Raw genomic sequence first — 19,906 nt, 5'->3', positions numbered from 1 at the left:
TCACAGCCCTGGTTCTGGGTCTGGGTGGGAGCTGGGTTGGTCAGCCTGCCAGCTTTCTCTAGTCATCACTACCCAGGTGAGCTCTCTAGTACTGCCTCAGCTAGCTCATCCAATGCACCAGGCAGCAAGGGGCAGGGCAAGTTCTTCTGCTGTCACATCCTCTCAGGTCTGGCTCACCTGCACCCACATCACCAGGGCCAGCTCACTGTTTTGCCCAGGCAAGGTGTGGGGCCTGCTCTCCAGTTTGCTGTATAGAGCTTATGTGGTCGGGGGTGGGGTGGTGGGGTGGTGGGGTGGTGGGGTGGGGGGTGGGTGTCAGCCATTCGGATTTCATGTCCTCAGGGCGGCTCACCTTTGTTCCCAACAGAGTCAGCTCTAGTGCACTACCTAGGCGAGGTGTAGGACTCACTCTCCTGAGTGCTGCAGCTGGTGAGGGGCAGGGTCAGCTCTCCCACTCTTATGACCAGCGGACCAGCTTTTGCTGCCTGCAGTAGGTGGTGAGGGGTGGAAGAGGGGTGGGGGAGCTTTATCTCTCCTTTAACCCCATCACCATGTGACAGACAGTGGGGCTAGCTCTCCCACTCTCCCACTTTCAGGGCCAGTTCACCCCTATCCCGGCCAATGAAGATAGCTCTACTGTGTTGCCCAGGTGAGGTGAAGGGCCCAATCTCCCAAGTGCTGCAGTTGGTGAGGGGCAGGGCCAGTTCTCCCTAGGGCTGCAGCCAGTGAAGGGCGGGGCCAACTCTGTACAGCCCTATCCTTACTGCCTTTGGTGGTAACAGGAGCCACGGTGTCAACATAGACTATGACTGCAGCAGGGCCACAGACCTAGACATGGCCCTTGGCATCAGCCCAGGCCCGTACAGTGCCATGGCCCCAGGTGGCAGTGCTTGTCACTCAGGTCTGTATGGGCCCAGCAGTGCAGTGGCACAGACCTTGTACACCAATGTGACCAGAGATGGTGGTCCAGATCCTGTGTGGCCTTTGGTGGCAACACAGGCCATGGACATCAACATAGACTCCAGCTGTGAAAGGACCACAAACCCAGACATGGTCCTTGTCAGCAGCCTGGGCCTGGATGTCATTGTGGCCCTACTGGCATCACAGGTCACCCAGATGAGCATGGCCCCAGTGGCAGCGTAGTCCCCAAATGCCAACATTTCCCAGGTAGCAACCCAGACCCTGGGCATCCGCTTGTCCTTTGATGGTAAGAGGAGTCATGAACATCAACGAGACTGTGGCTACAGTAGGGTCACGGACCCAGACATGGCCTTTGGCCACAGTTTGGGTCCAGATGACATGATGGCCTCAGGTGGCAGCACAGGCCACCCAGATCTTTATGGTTGCAGGGGAGGGGGGGGCAGCTTGACCCTCAAAGACCAACATGGCCTCAGGTGTTAGACTAGGCTACCGACTTCTGCATATCCCCTGGTGGTGACAGGAGCCACAGACGCTAACACAGAGCCTGGCTGCACTCTTGGTGGACACCGGAGCAGATGATAGCCTCAGTGCCGCATGCACAAATGCATTCCTCTTTGCATTAGAGCTGAGGTAGGGATTAGGATAAGCATCAGAGCAGGAAGAATGGGGGTGTACCTCTGCTGGAGGAACCACAGAGCGCATGGCCAAGTCTCTAGGAAAGCTGCAGGCATGCCACACTTGCACATGTGTGACTGGCCTGAAGGCTTCAGAGACAGCTGTGGACAGAGATGTTGAGAAGACCACAGTGCTGAAAACATGGTTGGAAGTATGACAACGTGGCCTCTATATTTGTTAGCAGCCAAGCCATTCAAGCTGAGACTAGAGGGTAAGGGAAGATGCAAACTATGCTCTTAGAGTGTGTGTTTGTGTGACCTGTGGAGAGGTCTCTGGTGTGTTCCAGTGTGCTTCCTTAGGTATGCACACCTTCCTCTTCCCTCCCTGCTGTCTGCTTGCCTTCCTGCCAAGGTGGCCTTGTTACAGTTATCTACTCCCTCTTTGGAGTCATACTTGCCTCACCTCATCCTCCTGGGCCCCCTGCATTGCCAGAGCTTCTCAGAAGTGGCTGATCTCAGTGTACTTGAATTCCTAATGTGGTGCTGGCTTTCTCTGGAGCAAGGATTCTGAGAACAGGTGTCCCAAGACAGGAAATGGAAATGTCAGGTCTGGGAAGCAGGACAGCTTCCCTTCTGCCACATACAAGTGGTCCCAGCAGTCTCCCAGCTCACTGGGGAGGGGGTAGAGAGGGAAGTGAGACCGGTGCTGCAGGAAGTAATGTCAGACTGGTTAGGACCCTCTCTTTCATCTCACAGCTCATGACCCTGGTGCTTTCTCACCGCCTGGCTCTTCTTCCGATGACTGCTTAGAGGGAAAACCCTAGTGCACCAGGTGAACAAGCTTCCCCCCCTGCTTCAGAACGAGCTACAGTTAGGAAGTAGCAATGAAAATAATTTTACGGTTGGGGGTCACCACAACAGGAGAAACTGTATTAAAGCATTGTAGCATTAGGAAGGTTGAGAACCACTGCTCCAGATTGACTAAGTGACCCCTGGAACTAAGTCATTGGCGGCTTCTGCTGCCACCCAGGGGTCTCCAGCTTGGGATGAATGTTGGAAGCACATTTGGCAGGGGTCATGGAATACTCTCTAAGTTGAGTGCTAAATAGACATTGTTTTATGATTGTGGAGAAATAAATGTTATACCAGCCTGAAGTGGTTGAAAAGAAAGGGCCTACCCTTCTACGCTTCTAATTCCAGTGCTGAGTCATGTGTGGCAGGACCTAAGAATACCCCACAATCAAATCAGAAGTTACTATAGTATGAAGAGCTCCCTATGCACTTGCTGTCATGGGCAAAGAGCTAGAGCAATATGGACAGGCACTAAAGGAAGGTGGCAGCTTATGATTGGCCAGCTTTGTGCCCTGCATGGAACATCTGTTATGTTTAGGCCTCCTGCAGCGTCATAATGGAAGGAGAAGGTGCTGGGAACCAGGAGACCACATCTAGTTCTTGCTTTGTGGTTAGTAGTTAATGCCTATGGATTTATATAATTTCCCACCCTTCTTACTACTTAAATCATTTTAGCAGCATGAGGGAACTTTCAGCAGATGCTGGCTTTGGCAAGGACTGGGAGGCAAAGTCATTATGCTGAACATAAATTTAGGAAATTACAGCGTGGGTCTGGTCTTTACTGTTCATAAGTGGCAAGGGTGGCTGACTGTGGGATGGGCACATGCTCCTGGGTGGAAGTTTGGTACCAGTGTGTGACTGCCTTTCTTTTTTCTAAATTGGTTTGTGTTTTCTGTCACTCAACTCTTTCCCTTCCCTCCTCAGCCATTGCTTTCTTATTTATTCCTGCATGTCTCTGCTTTTAGACTTAGCTCACATCGTCTCGGGACTATTCTTCAGCCTTCTTCCCAAAGGGGGAACTGCTTCCACTTTTGTCCTTAATGCCTATCCTTCGATGATTTCCTGAGTTTGCATAGTGAAGAACACTTAATCTTACTTGTTCCTTTTCTTACCTGCAGTAGGTGTCTGTGGTGGCCTTGAATCCAGTGCTGGTGGCACACATGGTGGAGATTTTGTGCCCCTGTTGTCATGGTCTTATCTGGTGTGAGGGCATGAGGACAGGCCCGTGTGTGTGACTGCTATCTCACGCATTCTTTCTCCTTTTGTAGTTTGAACTTGAATGTCCCCTAAAGGCCCATGTATTAATGATATTAAAGATTTGTTTTTACCTCTGGCTCTCATGGGAGGTAGTAGAAACTTTAGAAGGTGGGGCCCAATGGGATTAAGTGAGGTCACTGAGGGGCATGCCTTTGAAGGGGATACTGGAACGAAAGCCCTCCCCCCCTTAAAGAATGTTTTATTTTACTTCATTTGTATATATGTGTGTGTGTGTGTGTGTGTGTGTGTGTGTGTGTGTGTGTGTGTGTGTATGTGTGAATGATATATACATGTGAGTGCCCTTGGAGTCCAGGAGAGGTGTTTGAGTGCCTGAAGCTGGGGTTACAGGTGATTATGAGCTGCTGGATGTAGGTGTTGGAAACCAAACTCAGGTCTTCTGGAAAAACAGGAAGTTCTACCCTCTCTGCACCCCTCACCCCCTTTCTTCCTGTTTCCTTGAGATAAGGAGCTTTGTTCTGTTCTGTGCTCCCTGTCCTGATGCTTTGTCTTGCCACAGGCTGCAGTGGTGGGAATTGGAGACATGGCTGGAAACCTCTGAGACCATGACTAAAGCAGTCTCTCCTTGTGAGGTGAATGCCTCAGGTGTTTTGTTATAGTAGCAGATACCCTACAAACACACACCTCTCTTGGCTTCTCTTCCTTCCTGCTCTCCTTTTCCTCCATCTTTTATTTATTTTTTAATCTCATATCCTTAGCTCCCTCTGCACTTCTGATCATCAATTGCAGGCCCAACTCTTTCTTCACATTTTATAATGGCAGTTCAGTTTAAAGAAATAAGGACTGTATTTTATTTCTTTTTTCTTTTTTTATTTATTCTTTGTGTCTTTCACATCATGCATCCTGACCCCATCCATCTCCCGTTCCTTTGAATCTGTTCTCTGCCTCTGCACCTTCTTCACCAAAATAAAACAAAACAAAATTTAAGATTAAAAAAGGGGGAAAAAAAGGAAGAAAGGGAAACTCTTGTCACAAGAGCTGCAGTTTGACACAGTGAGTCATGCAGTGAACCCCTTTAAGGGACAGTATTTTAAAAAACGAAAGGCATAGGTGGGAAGAAACTCCTGCTCATCACTGTAGAGTCCAAGTACTCCACACACTTGGGATGAGAAAAAAAAGAGACACTCACTCAGTAGGAGTCATAAGAAGGATTCAAAACCTATTGATCCAGGGCCTGGAAATACAGAACTATTGATGAATTTGTTGATTTTTTTTTTTTTCATGTTCTTCACACCCACGCCTTACTGAAGAAGTAAATAGTACATGTGCCTTTTTATCATTCTTTCCTTTGCTATGTCCTGAGGGATCTGCCCGGTTGGTTTATGGGTTCTTCCTGTCTAGTCCTTCACCATCCTCTGAGTTAAACATCAGTCATTTATTTCTGCTTCTATTTCAGCGAGCACACACACAACCTATGAGTCCGTTTAGTGTTGTTTGTCTGTATATGTGTTTAATGCTGACCACTTGAGATTGGATAGCCTATAGGGGCCTGTCTCTAAAGATTCTCTTCCTCTCTGTTGCCAGTTGATTGCCTGTAGTCTTTATCTGGGGCTAGGACTTTGTGTAATTTCCCCTGCCCTCGTTGGCATGTCAACTGGTGTTGGCATTAAGCAGGTCTTGTTTAGGAGCCATGCTGTTGAGATTTCCTGGGTGTGGCTTCCTTGCCATGTTTAGATGACACTATCTCACAGCAGGTGCCCTGGTCCTCTGGCTCTTCACAGTCTTTCCTGCTCTTATCTTGGGTGAGTTTCCTCAGCCGTTGGTATAGGGCTGCATTATAGATGTGTCAATTGGGAATGGGCCCTCCACAGTCACCAGTTCTCTGCATTTTGACCAGTTGGAGCTGTCTGTAGTGATCTCCATCCACTGCAAAAAGAACAGTTTTACTTTAAACATCTATGTAGGTTTTTTGTTTGTTTTTGTTTTGGGGGTTTATTTCTGGACTCCTAGTTTTATTTCATTCTTCTGTCCTTATACCAGAACCACCATTTTGATTTGTAGTAAGATTTGAAATTGGGACATCTGAGTCCTCTTTGGTCTTCTGATTAGTGTTTGATAGGTAGTTTGATGCTGAGGTTCAAACATGCACAGTCCCACAATGGAAGGTTTACCCCCCTTGTCCCTGCCCAACCCTGCTCCCCTAGCTTTCTACACATAATTAATTTTGTTACTTTTTCTGTTTATCTATTGTCTATGCAGATGTAAACAAATGTGAGTGTTTGGTTTTTAGCGTAAAAGGTAGCATGCAGTTAGCCATTTTTATCTCCTGTTCTCATGTGCCCTAGACAGTCTCCCACACCAGTGTAGCCCGATGTCCTCACATCTTTTTGTTGTCAGCCAGGCAGTGCTTAAGGCAGAGCATACTGTGGCTTACTGGTGCTTCTGTTGTTGGATTATTGGGTTTTTAAAAATTTGGGTCTTTTTCATCTGTATTCTTTGACAATGTCACGCATGCATGCATGTACACATGTATGCCCCATGTCTTGATCATATCTACTCTCTCATAGGACCAGACCAGTCATATCTTCCTCCCAATTTTATGACCCCATTTTACAATTACTTAGTTTTATTTATTTTTAGCTCGCTGAATCCTCTTAGTGCTGTTTATGTGCCTGGGGTCATCCACTGGGGCACATGAAGCCTTCCAGTGGCCACCCTCCCAGAGAAGAGTGATTCTCCCTTCCCCAGCAGCCAGCAGCTGTCCAAAGCTCTTCAGCTAGGGGTGGGATCTCAGGATCCTCTTCTCCTTCCTTGCTGGAGCTTGGAACTGGCTTGATCTTGTGCAGGCCTTGTGTAGCTAGCCATTGCTGCTGTGGGGTCATGTCTCGTGCCCAGAGTAGCTTTTGTCTCTTAAGACCAGTAGTGGGGCCAGTGAGCCAGCTTGGTGGGTGCAAGTGCTTTCCCCGTAATCCTGGTGACTTGAGTCTGATCTTCAGAACCCACATGGAAGGAGAGGACTGACTCCTGGAAGTTGTCCTCTGACCTCCATGCCATTCACTCATGTACGCGCCCCCTCCCCACTAAAACAGTACAACCCCCAAAGTGATGCAAAAAAATACATTTGTACATACACCACTTTCTGTAGAGGGCATATACCCAGGATGGGATTGACAGATGTGTCTGAAGGGTGCTGCCTTTTCCACAGTTTGTGACCTCCCTCCTTTCTTCATAGTTCTGTGTATTCTAATTTTTAGAATCTTTTCTACCTGTTTGATAATCTCACTTTTTTGGGGGGGGGTTTGAGATGGGGTTTCTCTGTGTAGTTTTGGAGACTGTCTTAGAACTCACTTTGTAGACCAGGCTGGCCTCGAACTCACAGAGATCTGCCTCTGCCTCCCGAGTGCTGGGATTAAAGGTGTGTGCCACCGCCTCTTGGCCCCTCATTGTAGTTTTAATGTATAGAATGTGGTTGAACACTTTTCAGATTATTTTTACTTTTTTTTTTTTTTCCTGAAAAGTACCTCTTAATTGACCTGGTTCTTTCATTTCATCGTTTCATTTTAATCTTCAGGCTTCTCATGTCTCCTTCACTTTTTTTTGTTGTGTGGTCTGTTTGTTGTCTGTTGGTTCCTTATTGCGATTAGTTTTTAGTTTTGCTAAATAATAAATTTGTGGTCTGAAAATGCCAGAATTTTGCGTGGCTCCTTTTTCGCTACATCTGATCCCTTAGTAAATTGTCCAAGGCTCTCTGTTGACGTGTGCATGAAACAAGATGCCGCTTCTTGCTGGAGCTACTCCAATCCAAGTTGTCAGAGTCTACCATCTTAACTATTGTGACAGTCTCTCCTCCTGCCTCCAGCTGAGTCTCCTTCAGGCAATACTCCCAACAGTTAGCGTTTCCCTGTAGATGTTTAGGTTGGGAAAGCTTTGAATGATTATACTTACTTCTTAACAGTAATTACAAGGATAAGAGTGTGTGCATGTGTGTGTGCGCGAGCGCGTGTGTATGTCTGTGTCAGGGTGTCTCTCTCTGTGTGTCTGTGTTCATGTGAGAGGTGGGGGATGGGGGAGAAAGCATTATGCCTTCTTGAGGACTGATGTTCTCTTCCTGGATCTCTGAGAGTTTAAAGCTACACTGGAAACAGCCAGACATGGTGACTCACGCCTTTAATCCCAGGCAGTGATGGCAGAAAGCAGAAAGGTATATAAGGCCTGAGGACCAGGAACTAGAGTCTGGTTAAGCTTTCAGGCTTTTGAGCAGCAGTTCAGCTGAGATCCATCTGGATGAGGACTCAGAGGCTTCCAGCCTGAGGAAACAGGATCAGCTGGGGAACTGGAAAAGTGAGGTGGCTGTGACTTGTTCTGCTCCTCTTATCTCCTAGTGTTGACCTCAATACCTGGCTCCAGGTTTGTTTTTATTAATAAGAACTTTTAAGATTCATGCTACAATTGGGTGGTCAGCAGGTTTTCCCTCTATTAGACGAGATGAGCTTCCTTGAGGTTATCAATCCATGATCCCAGCACCTAAGCTCAGTATCATAACTGCTCAGCTAAGGTGAATTTTTGCCCTAGGGGTTTATCAGCCAAATGGTTGTTTCCTTCAGAAACAAAATTTTAGCTTTGTGGTTTGTGATTGAGGGTGGCCCCATCCTATGACTTGGCATTTTTTATCTTGGACCACAGGTGTATCCCCTTCTCTAGTACCTCTTGCCATGAAATCCTGGGCTTGGGTCACCTCAAAGCACAGAAGTAGCACAGCCAAGCAGAACACTTTCAGAAGGGGAGCTTGGGCCTGGAAGAATCTTCAAGGGTCTAGGTTTGCCCCTCTTGATCCCTCCATGGCCTCCATTATAGGATGGAGTTCTATACTCAGGCTGGCTCTGAGAAGCTCGGTTACCCATACTGTCCCCATGTGCTGACAGGCCTGGGGAGGTGTCTTTCCTGGAGCCTGGTTTCTGCTGAAGGTTCCTAGAGCCCTCACCACTGCCTTAGGCTGCCTGTGTTGTAATCATTATCACAGTGTGGTGCACAGCTGTCCTCTGAGGAGGCAGGGATGCTAAGAAGCACTGCTGTCTCCATAGAAGCAGGCGCTGCATATGAGGATAGAGCTGTTCCAGATGCCAGCAGCCTGCCAGTGCCATTCCCATGAGCTCTGCCAACACAGTCCTGGGGATGCAGATCAAGCCCTGCAGCTTAACTTTCCATGGCCTGATTTTTGAATGCGTTCTTTTCCCCCATGCTATTCTGCTTGATGCCTTCATGTCCCAAGCCTGTGCACCTACTGTAGGGGTTTCCAGTAGTGACTCCTTCCCTGATTGGGCTCTGAACAGATCCAAAGTGGAACAGAAAAGAAGTCTTGCTGGTGAGAGCATTTCCTGGGTGGCAGGGAACTTTCTATAGGAGGTGGGCTTGGTTCAGGCTAATCCAAAGCTCATGTCCCCTAGCAGTCTTAAGCGTGGGCCAATTCCCAGTGGGTCATGGTCATGCTCTGGACAGTAGAGCGTTCATTTAACCAGGCCAAGAAGCAGCAGCATATGCCTCTTGTTCACTTCATTTTTCTTCAATAACATTCGTTGTTGGTTTCCTGGTACATTGACTGGGCTGTTCTCCAGACTGACTGCGTACTGTCATGGCCAGTGATAGGCATGTTAGTACTAGTGACCAAGGCTTCTTGTACTCTCATTGCATGCACCATGACTGTCCTATTGGGTCACAGATGGGTGGTGTGGGCCTTTTTGATGTGTGGTGAGAGACAGAGAGGCATGGTTACTAACCAGTCTCATAGGTAAATAGTGAATCCTGATGTCAAGTGCTCAACTTCCAGCCTGCTTGGGAGGGGCCTTGACCAGCTGCTGCTGGAGGCCAGTTCGTAGATGCTGGGCCCCAGCTGCGTGTTTTCGTACTTGAAACATGTGGCATAAACATGTTGGACACGTGCTTGTCCTGTAGCTCTGGGTGGAATCCTGAGACTTATATTTAAGAACAACTCGATTATATCACCACATGAAACCAGATGTAATTTTGTAGATATGTTCTTATCTTATTTTTAAAAGTGTATTTATTTTCCCTGGCCAGTATAATTTTTTTGGGTATTTCACCCTTTGATCTGGACTGGAAAAAATGTTACCATTTTAAGACCTCTTAAAACCTGTCTTAGGATTTATTGTGTGTACAAATGGAAATTCAGATAATAGTTCTGTTCCCAACTGAAGGAAAACAGGAAAAGAAAAATAATTTCTTACCACTTGGAATGAGAACCATGGTGAAGCATGTGCCGTATATCCTGGCAACAGAAATTCAAGGTTGTAAGTAATTTCCTTCCTCCTGAGTCTGCCTGCAGCTTCCCTGAGGAGTGTAGATGGTGAAATTTGCTACTAATTGTAGCCATAATTTTAGCATGCAATTAAACACATGATTTCCTTCCCCTGCTGATGTCTTTTTAGCTAGTGTGACATAGATAAAACAAAGGCTCTGTTGATGTGAATGGCCACTTTAATCGTAGGAGGTCACAGAAAGTCACTACTATTTAGGCACATTTGGCTCCCCATCGGGAACCAGGTTATCTTGCCTATAAAGATGGCAGACTGCTTGGGAGCTTTTACTACTGTCTCCAGTGTGACTGACTGTGCCCTAAAGAACACCGGTGCTGGTGTGTCTCTTTTTCCTCGTGAGATTAAGGAGGAAGTAGACTGGCTGGGAAGAGCCAGAGAGAAAACTGTGGTGTGGTGGTGGAAGCCATGGCTCCTGCAGAAAGGAGTCACAAGGCTGCCTCAAGCCCAGTGGGCCAGGGAGTGGGGATGGATGAGAAGAGCCTTTACCAGATATGGGCCTAAAATGGCCTCCCTCAGTGGCTATGCCAGTTTGCCTTCCTGCCAGGTACACAGCATCCTGTTCATGCTGTGTGTCTTTCTTGGTGTTACCTGGTCTTTCTTGCCAGTTCCCTAGGGCAGGCTGTAACATCTGTGCTGTTTACCTGCCTCTCCCTCCTACACCCTCCATGGGCTGGCCATGGGTTGACCATTTGTGTTGACTGGCAGGTCCCACTGCCCAGCTTTTTTTTTTTTTCAAATATTGTTGTACATGTGGTCTTTGGACAGATAAACCTGGGGTCTCCAACTGTTGAATTTGTTTGAATTGTTCTTTCAGATGGCAAGTTTGGTGCCTACATGCAGGTGCACATTCAGAACGATGGGCCAGTGACTATAGAACTGGAATCCCCTGCTCCTGGAGCTGCTAACTCTGACCCAAAGCAGGTAAGCCTGAAGTCTGGAGATGGCATCCGTGTCATGGGTATAAGTAATGTGCCTTGGCTTAGACTTGGTCTCTGCAGTAATCCTCATTTTGAAGTGGAGGAAACACCTCATGGATGCAGCCTCAAACTTACTTTAATTTCACTCTTCTCAAGAATGTGTGTTTACACTGTCACTCCTGAGCATGTGGCAGGCTTGACCATGAAGAGAAAGTGTTTTTAGACGGGTCTGGTTCTTCCTTTTAGGCTGCTCGTGGACTAGGATTGTCACTAGGTGGCAGCAGAGGAGCAGCCCTGGCCATACCCAGTCAGAGTCCTTACCTGGATTGGGTTTTGTCCAAGGTGTGGGTAGAGGAGCAACTCAAGATTCTTTATAAATCTTAATTTTTTAAAACAACATCTGACCTGGATTTACTGCCAACTCTATAATTGTACAGGAAAAATGTAATTAAAATAGAGAAAGGAGATGCCTGATAGTCCTCGCAAACTTATGTTGTTCCATTGTACTTAGCATTTACAAAAGCTTTAATTAACATATCCACTTGATAGGGACATGAGTCATGACAGGCGGTGGGCTGAGGAGTGTTCCTGCCCTTCCTAGCATCCTTCCCTTGTTAGGCTTCTGCAAGGTGGAATGCTGAATTCAGATGGGGGAGCCATGATGGAGACTTGGGGCTGAGTGACTGGTATGGAGAGATGGTTTTCTTTCATCATTGACACTTTATATTGGCTGAGAAGTAGGACCACGTGTGCAGTAGCATTAAGCTTCAAAAATGGAACTGTGGGTGTTGCCATTGCTGGTAACATTTTATTGGTTTATTTATTTTTATGTATGAATGCTCTGTCTGAATGTACATCTGTATACCAGAAGAGGCATTAGACCCCCACTATAAATGGCCACTGTATGGTTGCTGGGAATTGAACTCACAACCTCTGGAAGAGCAGCCTGTGCTCTTAACTGCTGAGCCATCTCTCCAGGCCCTACTAAGAACATTTTAAAAATCACAAACAAAAAGAATCCACATGAAAATGTAAGCTTTGAGATCATTCGAGACTTACAGGAAAGCCTAACAGAGCCCTGGTGCAGTCTTTACCTGGCCTCCTAAGTTTTGATGTCTTGGAGTGATCAACACACTGAAGTTAACACTGATACAACACTATTAACTACATACAAGCCTTAGTTGAACTCAGTAGCCCACTTTCTCTTCCTCCTCCCTCCCTCCCTCCCTCCCTCCCTCCTTTCTTTTTTTTTTTTTTTTTGATATAAGGTGTCATTTTGTAGCCCAGCCTGGTCTTGAACTCATGGTATTTCTCTTTCCCGAAGACTTCTAAATGCCAGGATTATAGGCATGAGCCACCATGCCCAGCTGTTGCTGCTGCTGCCCCTCTTCCTTGTCTTCTTGGCTAGATCTTATAGGCAGGCGCCCCCGCATGCAGTTTTACTGGGTTTTGTCTACCTGTGCAATATTCCATATGGTGTTTAATTACAGTTGTCATTTCTCCTTTGTCTTGTCTAATCTGTGACAGTTCATTGGTCTTTCCTTGTGCTTCATGACCTTGACACTTTCCACATGTGCTGTATGTTTTATAGACCATTTCTCTATTTTGTTTTTGTGGTTATAGCAAGGTGTTGTGGTGTGGCAGGAATCACAGCTTGTTCAAAAGTGATCTTGTTCTCTTCTTAGTGCCTATTGAGGAGGTATGTGACACTGGTTTGTCTCACCATGATAATGTTAACCTTGCCACCTGGTTAGAGTGGTGTCTCATCATGATGATGTTAACCTTGCCACCTAGTTAAGGTGGAGTCTACCAGATTTCTCCATCCTTTTTGAAATCCTTACCCCTCCCCTTATCTGTCTTCCTTCTGGTCATGACAGACAGTTCTCTTTCTTTTTTGCAGGGAAAAAGGTCAGCAGATAACATCAGTCCTGCTTCCCCCGGCCCCCAAGTATAGCAGCAAAGCTTCCTTTCCTGGACCAAGGCCAGCCTCTCCTTTTGGGCTAGAGCCAAAGTGAACTGAAAATAAGGACCCCATTCAAAACGTCTTGGGATGGGCTGGAGAGATGGCTCAGAGGTTAAGAGCACTGACTGCTCTTCCGGAGGTCCTGAGTTCAATTCCCAGCACCCACATGGCAGCTCACAACTGTCAGTAATGCCAGTTTCAGGGGACCCGACACCCATGGCAAAACACTAATGTATATTAAAATAAATAAAAAATAAAATTAATAATGAATAAAAAACTTAAAAACAACAAAAACCCAAAACCAACCAAACAAACAAAGTCTTAGGATGGTTTCCTTCATACCACCTGGCTTCTCCAGTAGCAGCCTTTCCCTTCTTCCTGAGTAGTTCTCTTAGAATCAGAGGTTCCTCCGTTAAGGATTCTAAACTTTGTGATATCTCTGAGAAATAAGACAATATGTTTGAAAGCAGCCAGTGTGGCTTGGGCTAGACCCCCCTTCCATGCTCTTAGCAGCCTGGCATAGCTCCCTGGGCGTGTTTACTCATCTTCTTGTTCTTGCTGGCTTTCTATTGGGGGATTTATTAAGGCAACTCCATGTAGTTAAAAAGGAAGTTTTATTTTGGGGTAACTTACAGCCAGTAAAGGGGTTGGTTGCAGGATCCAGGAGAGGTGAAATGCAGTTTAGCGGCGTTCTCTGGAGAACTCTGCTCGGTGTAGAAACCCAGAGCGCTGGCACATCCAGATCTTGGGTCTGAAGGGCTCGCATCTCAGCCCTGCCTCAGGGGCAGGTCATAGGTAGGCGTGGCAGTTACTGGAAGCCTCACTAGGGGTGGTATTTCCAGGTCAAAGCTGGAACAACTACCCACTACACCTTTCCCTCCTCTGGTGCTGGGAGTTTATCCCAGTGTCTCATGCATGCTAGGCACGTGTTGTGCCTCTGACATTCTTGGTCCTCCATGGGCTTTCTACTGTGTTTGGAGACCTAGAGCGAGCACCTTCTACTCTGCCCTCAGAGGGCTCGAGGTCCCCACTGCCTTCTGGTTGCTCTGCTTCATGATGGCTTTCAGGTCCTCTTCCTTGTCTTTCCTCTCAGCCATTCCTGCCACCGTGGTCTGCTTTGTCCTGGAAGCCACATTTTTTACAGGATGGCAGTCTGTCTGGGCTTTCCTCCTGCTTCCAGCTGCTCCTTTGATTTTATGTGACTGATATACTGTGGTTTTTGATGTATTATTCTATTATAGCTGTATTTGGTGAAAATTTTAGTTATGAAACTTTTTTACTCATTCCTAACAGTTTTTTTGAAATGGCATGTTGTACACCTATATTATATACCATAAACCCTGCAAAGAACCCCAGTGAGATTCAAATGGTGTTCTTTAAACATCTGAGGAAACTATGTTAATTTATTAGGTCAAAGAAGACTTTCTGAGTTCTAAAGGGCCTCTCTGTTAAATTCATGTATTGTCCAATTTCACATTGTAGCTTTTCCTGACCCTAGAAATTCATGCAGGTGTCCATCCTCTGGCTGTCCAGCAGGTGGCAGCCATGAGGCACAGAAGGGCCAAGGTGACCGTGGTGTTCTCCTCTGCCTGTGGCCTCCCTTGGATTTTCCCTTCAGCCAGAGGGCCTTCCTCCCCCAGCAGACAGTGTTTTGGCTTGCTTCTGTGTGGGCAGGAAGAGCACAGCCAAATTTGTTTTACTGATAGAAAAACATGTGTTTCTGTCAAGCAAGCTTTTAATTCTAAGTGTTGTATTTCCCCATTATATTCCAAATTTCTACAATTGCATTATGGAAAAAGCATTCATTTGGCATGTTTCTGTGTTACAGAAAAATGGTTCTTTTGGCCAGTTTTTAAGAAATATCAACTCTGTGAGCCATCTGTGCAGATGAATAAGGTGTGTTTGTGTACAAGCTTGAGAGTGCCTGTGCGTGTGTGTACTTTTCGATGTATGATGGTGTGCTGGGTACTATGAGGAAGGGGCAGACATGCTGTCTGCCACCTGATCCTTGCTCTCAGACATGGATTTAGAGTAACATAAACCAGGAAGGTCAGAGACCATGAAAGAGGTCCAATTAGCATTGGACACCACAGGGAATGTCACAGCCACACAGCTCAGGCCTTCCTAAAGCATGGGGTAGTTAATCCTAGTTTTTTTTGTCCCCAAGGCTGGAGGGTCTCTTTGGCTTCTCTGGCCATCCTGTCTGTTGGACACTGGCATGCTCACCTTCCCTGTGCTGCACTCATATGGGTTCCTTCTCCAGTCCACGAAGAGGACAAGCAGGTCGGTTTCTCAGAGGAGGAGCTTCTCCATACCCTTCAGTAGTCCAGTGATGCCCCCTAGGCACTGTCACACTGCCTTGGTGACTACCTCAAGGACTTGTTGCCATCTGTCAATATCTTCTTGCTTCTCTGTTTATCTGCTTCCGTCATCGCTCCTAAGATGTATGCATTGTGTCTTGTTTGCTACTGCACTTGCAGGAAGTGTGTCAGGGATGTGTCATTTGAGTGTAGGCTGTTGGGCTGTGCTGTCTGTCAATGTCCTGAGGCCTTTTTTTTTTTAAATTCATAGAAATATTTATTGCATTGAACACATAGTTCAGATATAAAGGCTTCTTTAAAAATTTATTCACAATTTCATAATTCATATAATGAGTTTTGGTTATTTTTAACCCGTTAACCTTATCTTATCCCTTTCACTGTCCTGATGAAACCCTTCCTCTTCCCAACAAGCTTCTGACCTGTGTTCATGTGCATGTGTGTGCTTGCATGCCTGTGTGCGGCGTGTGTGTGTGTGTGTGTGTGTGTGTGTGTGTGTGTGAGAGAGAGAGAGAGAGAGAGAGAGAGAGAGAGAGAGAGAGAGAGACTGAATTTCATTATGTCTACCTGTATAGGCATGAGTGAGGTGTTATTTACTAGAGCATGGACAACTTGCCATGACTAGAAATGATACTCCTTTCTCAGAATCATTGCTCCCCCGTTTTCTCTTAATGAGGGGTGGGAACCTTATGAGCTCCTCTCCTACGAATTGTCTTGAGTTCTAAGAAGACTACTACCATTGCTGCTGCTACTGAGCTGGGCCAGCCTCTCAGGGAGCAGGAGGCCTCAGCTGAGGTTCACAATGAAGAGAGAAGGGATTCTCAGTTGTTGTCAAACTTACACTTGAAGCGAGGGTAGATGGTTGTTTTCAGAGATCCCAGGGTTTCACTAATGGGCAGTGAATGGGTGGAGACTGAGCTGGTAAGGCAGCCAGCAGAACTCTGCTTGTTTCTGAAACTGACCACTGGAGCACCTGTGTCATTCCAACAGTCACGCCAGCAACATGCCTGTCTGTTTTATAGGCTGCAGGATGGTTCCCATGATATGTCGTGGTGGTGAGAAGAGGCTGGAAAAAGAGCATCCAGTCTTCCTTTGTGTGGCATTGGCAAAGGTCCAATAATGCTTCTTTGAGTACCTCTGTTGCTTTGCTTACAACTCCCTCTGTATGCTTCTCAGCCAGTGTCTATCCCTGTACTGGGACCTTGGAGTATGGACCTTGGAGCCTGTCAGGAGGATCTGGAGAATTTGTAGGGTAGAACAGGGAATGAACTCCTTAGAAAAGAAGTCCATTTGGCTCATTGGCTTATCCTTCTGGTTATAGGAGCAGTCTTTAATCAGTGCTATGGGATTCAGGTGACACAGACAGACTAGGACAATAAGGCTTCTGCCAAACAGCCTTGTGCAGGTGTCCAGACAACCTGTCCTTTTGTAGAGCTGCAGTTGAGGAACCTATCCAGTGAGAAGTTCTCTCCAGAAGGAAGAGTCACATGGGTGCCTGTAGTGGATACCTGTTCTAGCTACATATGACCTTGAAGTACCAGCCCCTGGGGCGTGGCCTTGGGGCTACCCATAAGACCTCAGATGAACTTAGGCCACTCCCTTCTCTACCTCGTGGGCTTGGATGGTGTGGACTGGTTCAGGCACAGAACAGCATGGGACAGTACCTCAGCCTTCCAGGACCCCGTGACAATTCTCTTATTCTGTTTAGTGAGGTTTAACCCCATGTGGACAGTCGTCCTGAGTCACTCTGCTGTAGTCGTAAGAAGTCTTTCCAGGGCTCATGTGACTGTGCCATCCTGCTTGAGAGCCCCTTGATTTATGGTTGGATCAACTGACTTTCCTCTTACCATCTTGAATCTATAGCATGTGTTAACAAAATTGCAGAAATTGACGAGTGTGTTCCTAGTGATTGGAATTTGGATGGCAATTTTGAAACTATGCTTCACTGTCTTTCTATCTCCGACACATACTGCACCATTTCTAATTGCACCAAGACAAAGCACCTATTTTGTCTTAAACTAATCTCTCAGGACACTAATGGGTTAATGCCTTACAGTTGAAGCACTTCATTTGTTCCTGCATGTGGACTTTGGGCAGCATTTTAGTTATTTTATCCTCTGGTTTCAGTTGTGGTAGGTGAACAATGAACCCTCATCTGCTGACTTGATCTGTCCAAGAGTACAGCATCCTTTTTGTTTCTAAGGATTTGTCAATTCTGTTTTTCCCTGGGCTCATGTTTTGAACATAGCAATAATTGCATCACAGAGACGCAAGATTTCAGTAATGAATCCTTAACTGTGTAAGCGATTTATCAGGAGTCCTAGGTAATTGTAAGAGCTGTTCTGCCATTCAGTGGTGTTTTGTAGAACACTGTGTTAAAGTACCTCAGCATGGGAATGGGAATGGTCTGGAAGGGATAGGAATGCAGTGTTTGTTATAGTTGCTTTAAAGATGTGCTCGATACATAAAACACTGAATTACACAAAGATTTTTGCCAAAACGATACATTTTGGGGTTTATTGACTGAAAAGGCATTTGCTATTTTAAATCTAGCCAATCTTCAAGAGACTATTGGCCAAAGTGGGCTTTTGGAGGTTCACAAACTTTTCTGAGCTCAGCCTCGTGTGTGTGTGTGTGTGTGTGTGTGTGTGTGTGTGTGTGTGTGTGTGTGTGTGAGAGAGAGAGAGAGAGAGAGAGAGAGAGAGAGAGAGAGAGAGAGAGGAGTTTCAAGGACTTCTGTCACATTTTCCAATGGCCTGGAAAATGCTCATGGACTGGGGGCCGCCGTGTCTCTCTCCATCAGAGTCACTGTCTCCATCCGAGTCATCAGTAGGCTGCTGATGGCATTCATCGAGGGATGGGCTCAGGACTCAGGCCATACAGGTACCTGGGGTACTTGCTAAAATGCAGAGTTCCAGGCCTACCTACATTTTCTGAACCAGAGCTCTGGGCATGTGTGGGTGTAGGGTACAGAAGACAAATAGATTTCTGTTTCTAATCATGTTTTCCACAAGCACATGGGCATTTAAGAGCAGCTGGACCACAGGGAATCTGACAGTGCTGTTTCCATCTGGTTCAGGTGTTGGTCTCCTCCAGGCAACCCTTCCCTCTCCCCCTGCTGCATTGTGTCTAAAAATACTCTGCAACCCATGTTTGTGCAGCTGCTGGAGAACAAGATGGCTGGGCTGGATTATTGAGGTCACACATGAAGCTGTTCTTCTTTGTCTATGGCCCTGAGTCTCCTAACTCTATTCCCATCCGTACAGTGATGAAAATGCCCCCTGAGTATGGTGCCTCTTGTCCAACTACAGATGTGTTAGGGAAAATCCAGTAGAGCACAACGACCTACTATGTTAATGACTGAGGAGTGGCCACTCCACTGAGTGACATAGGCGTGTGCTAGTGCAGCCACTTGTTCCTTGAAAGCAAAGAACTCAGCATGGGCATTGCTCAACGACCACATGGTGGGGTCGTTTCTCAAAAAGTGATGTATAGTTCTCTCTTTTTTGGATGGAGGTACTGGGTATTGACCTCCTTATTCTTCTGTTGACATATTAATGGGACTAGAATAAAACCCCTGGATGATCCACATCTTAGTCTTTGCATGGAAATTGCAATTTCTTGAAAGCCATGAATGCTGAGGTTTCCCTGGGCAATTGGTGATCATTTACATTTAAACTCAAACTAGGTGTTGTTAAATGTTCCTGTTTTATAGATATTATTACCTATGAAGTTCATGGTAAAAGCTTTCCTCAGCCAGTTGTAAACCAGGTTCCTGCAGTTATTGGCTGGTTGTTGAACAAGCATTATTTTTTTCCCACCTGTGTATTTCTATTCATCCATGTGAAATGAATTCCTTCTCTGTCTCATATTGACATATTCACCTTTTATTATTTGTGTGTGTGTGTGTGTGTGTGTGTGTGTGTGTGTGTGTGTGTGTGTGATGTGTGTGAGTGTGGGAGCATACCATAGTGCATGTGTGGAGGAGGTCAGAGGACAGCTCTTGGGAGTTGGTTCTCTCCTCCCACTGTGTTTTGACATAGAGTGTCTGTTGCCTCTGGTCATCCTTGTGCTGGGTGTTCCAGGCAAGTGGCCTCCAAGCTTCTGGACCATTTCCCTCTCAGCTTCCCATCTTACTGTTGAAGTACCAGGATTACAGATGCATGACACTGCAACTGCTTTTTACTTAGTCCTTGGGGATCTAACTCAGGTCATCAGGCATGTGCTTTTCACTATGGACTGAGCCATCTTGCTGGCCTCAATATTCCTATCTTTTAGGATCCATTGCAGATAATGTTTCATTCGTGCTGCTTACCTTGGTTTCTCCAGATGCACCCTCCTTGCTTTGAATCTCCTCTGTGTGGTGCGGCCTGTGTTTCCTAGCGGAAATACACTTGGATAGAAGCCCACGTGCATTTATTTTTTAGTTTACTTGTTGACTTAATCACTTATCTTTACCCATGTGTCCAACAAAGCTACTCATATATCAGTCCATTCACTTAACCATCTACTTATATAGCCCTTCAACAGCTGCTTATGAGATATGTACTCTGTGCTGGTCCTACATGTAGGTTTAACACTGAACCCCAAGCATGTTCTAAAGGGATTCATGTACTAGTGGAGAAACATACAAAATGAGTATAATTAAAATTGTGACAACATTAAGAAATAAAATGGAATTAGATATAGAAAATGTTGCTATCTCAAAAGCACAGGTGCTGACGAGGGACACTGAGCTCAGAGGAGCAAGCTACATGCAAAGCTGGAGGAAGAA

The 19,906-nt window shown here is 46.2% G+C and overlaps 1 protein-coding gene across 2 annotated transcripts in view; it reads left to right on the top strand.

The window, feature by feature from the left end:
• Dtd1 (D-aminoacyl-tRNA deacylase 1) overlaps positions 1 to 19,906 on the top strand; it is a 177,885-nt gene that overhangs the window by 24,454 nt on the left and 133,525 nt on the right. The window contains exons 4-5 of one of the 2 annotated variants that reach the window (XM_036183112.1): positions 10,749 to 10,855; positions 12,752 to 12,820. In XM_036183112.1, the coding sequence (XP_036039005.1) occupies positions 10,749 to 10,855; positions 12,752 to 12,805 (161 nt within the window). In that variant the 3' untranslated portion in view covers positions 12,806 to 12,820. Of the gene's footprint in view, positions 1 to 10,748; positions 10,856 to 12,751; positions 12,821 to 19,906 lie in introns of those variants that run through there. The other variant, XM_036183111.1, reaches the window with a different exon arrangement.

This window comes from Onychomys torridus, chromosome 4 (genome assembly GCF_903995425.1).
Source record: "Onychomys torridus chromosome 4, mOncTor1.1, whole genome shotgun sequence".
Lineage (NCBI taxonomy): Eukaryota > Metazoa > Chordata > Mammalia > Rodentia > Cricetidae > Onychomys > Onychomys torridus.
This window is presented reverse-complemented; position numbering and strand designations above follow the sequence as displayed.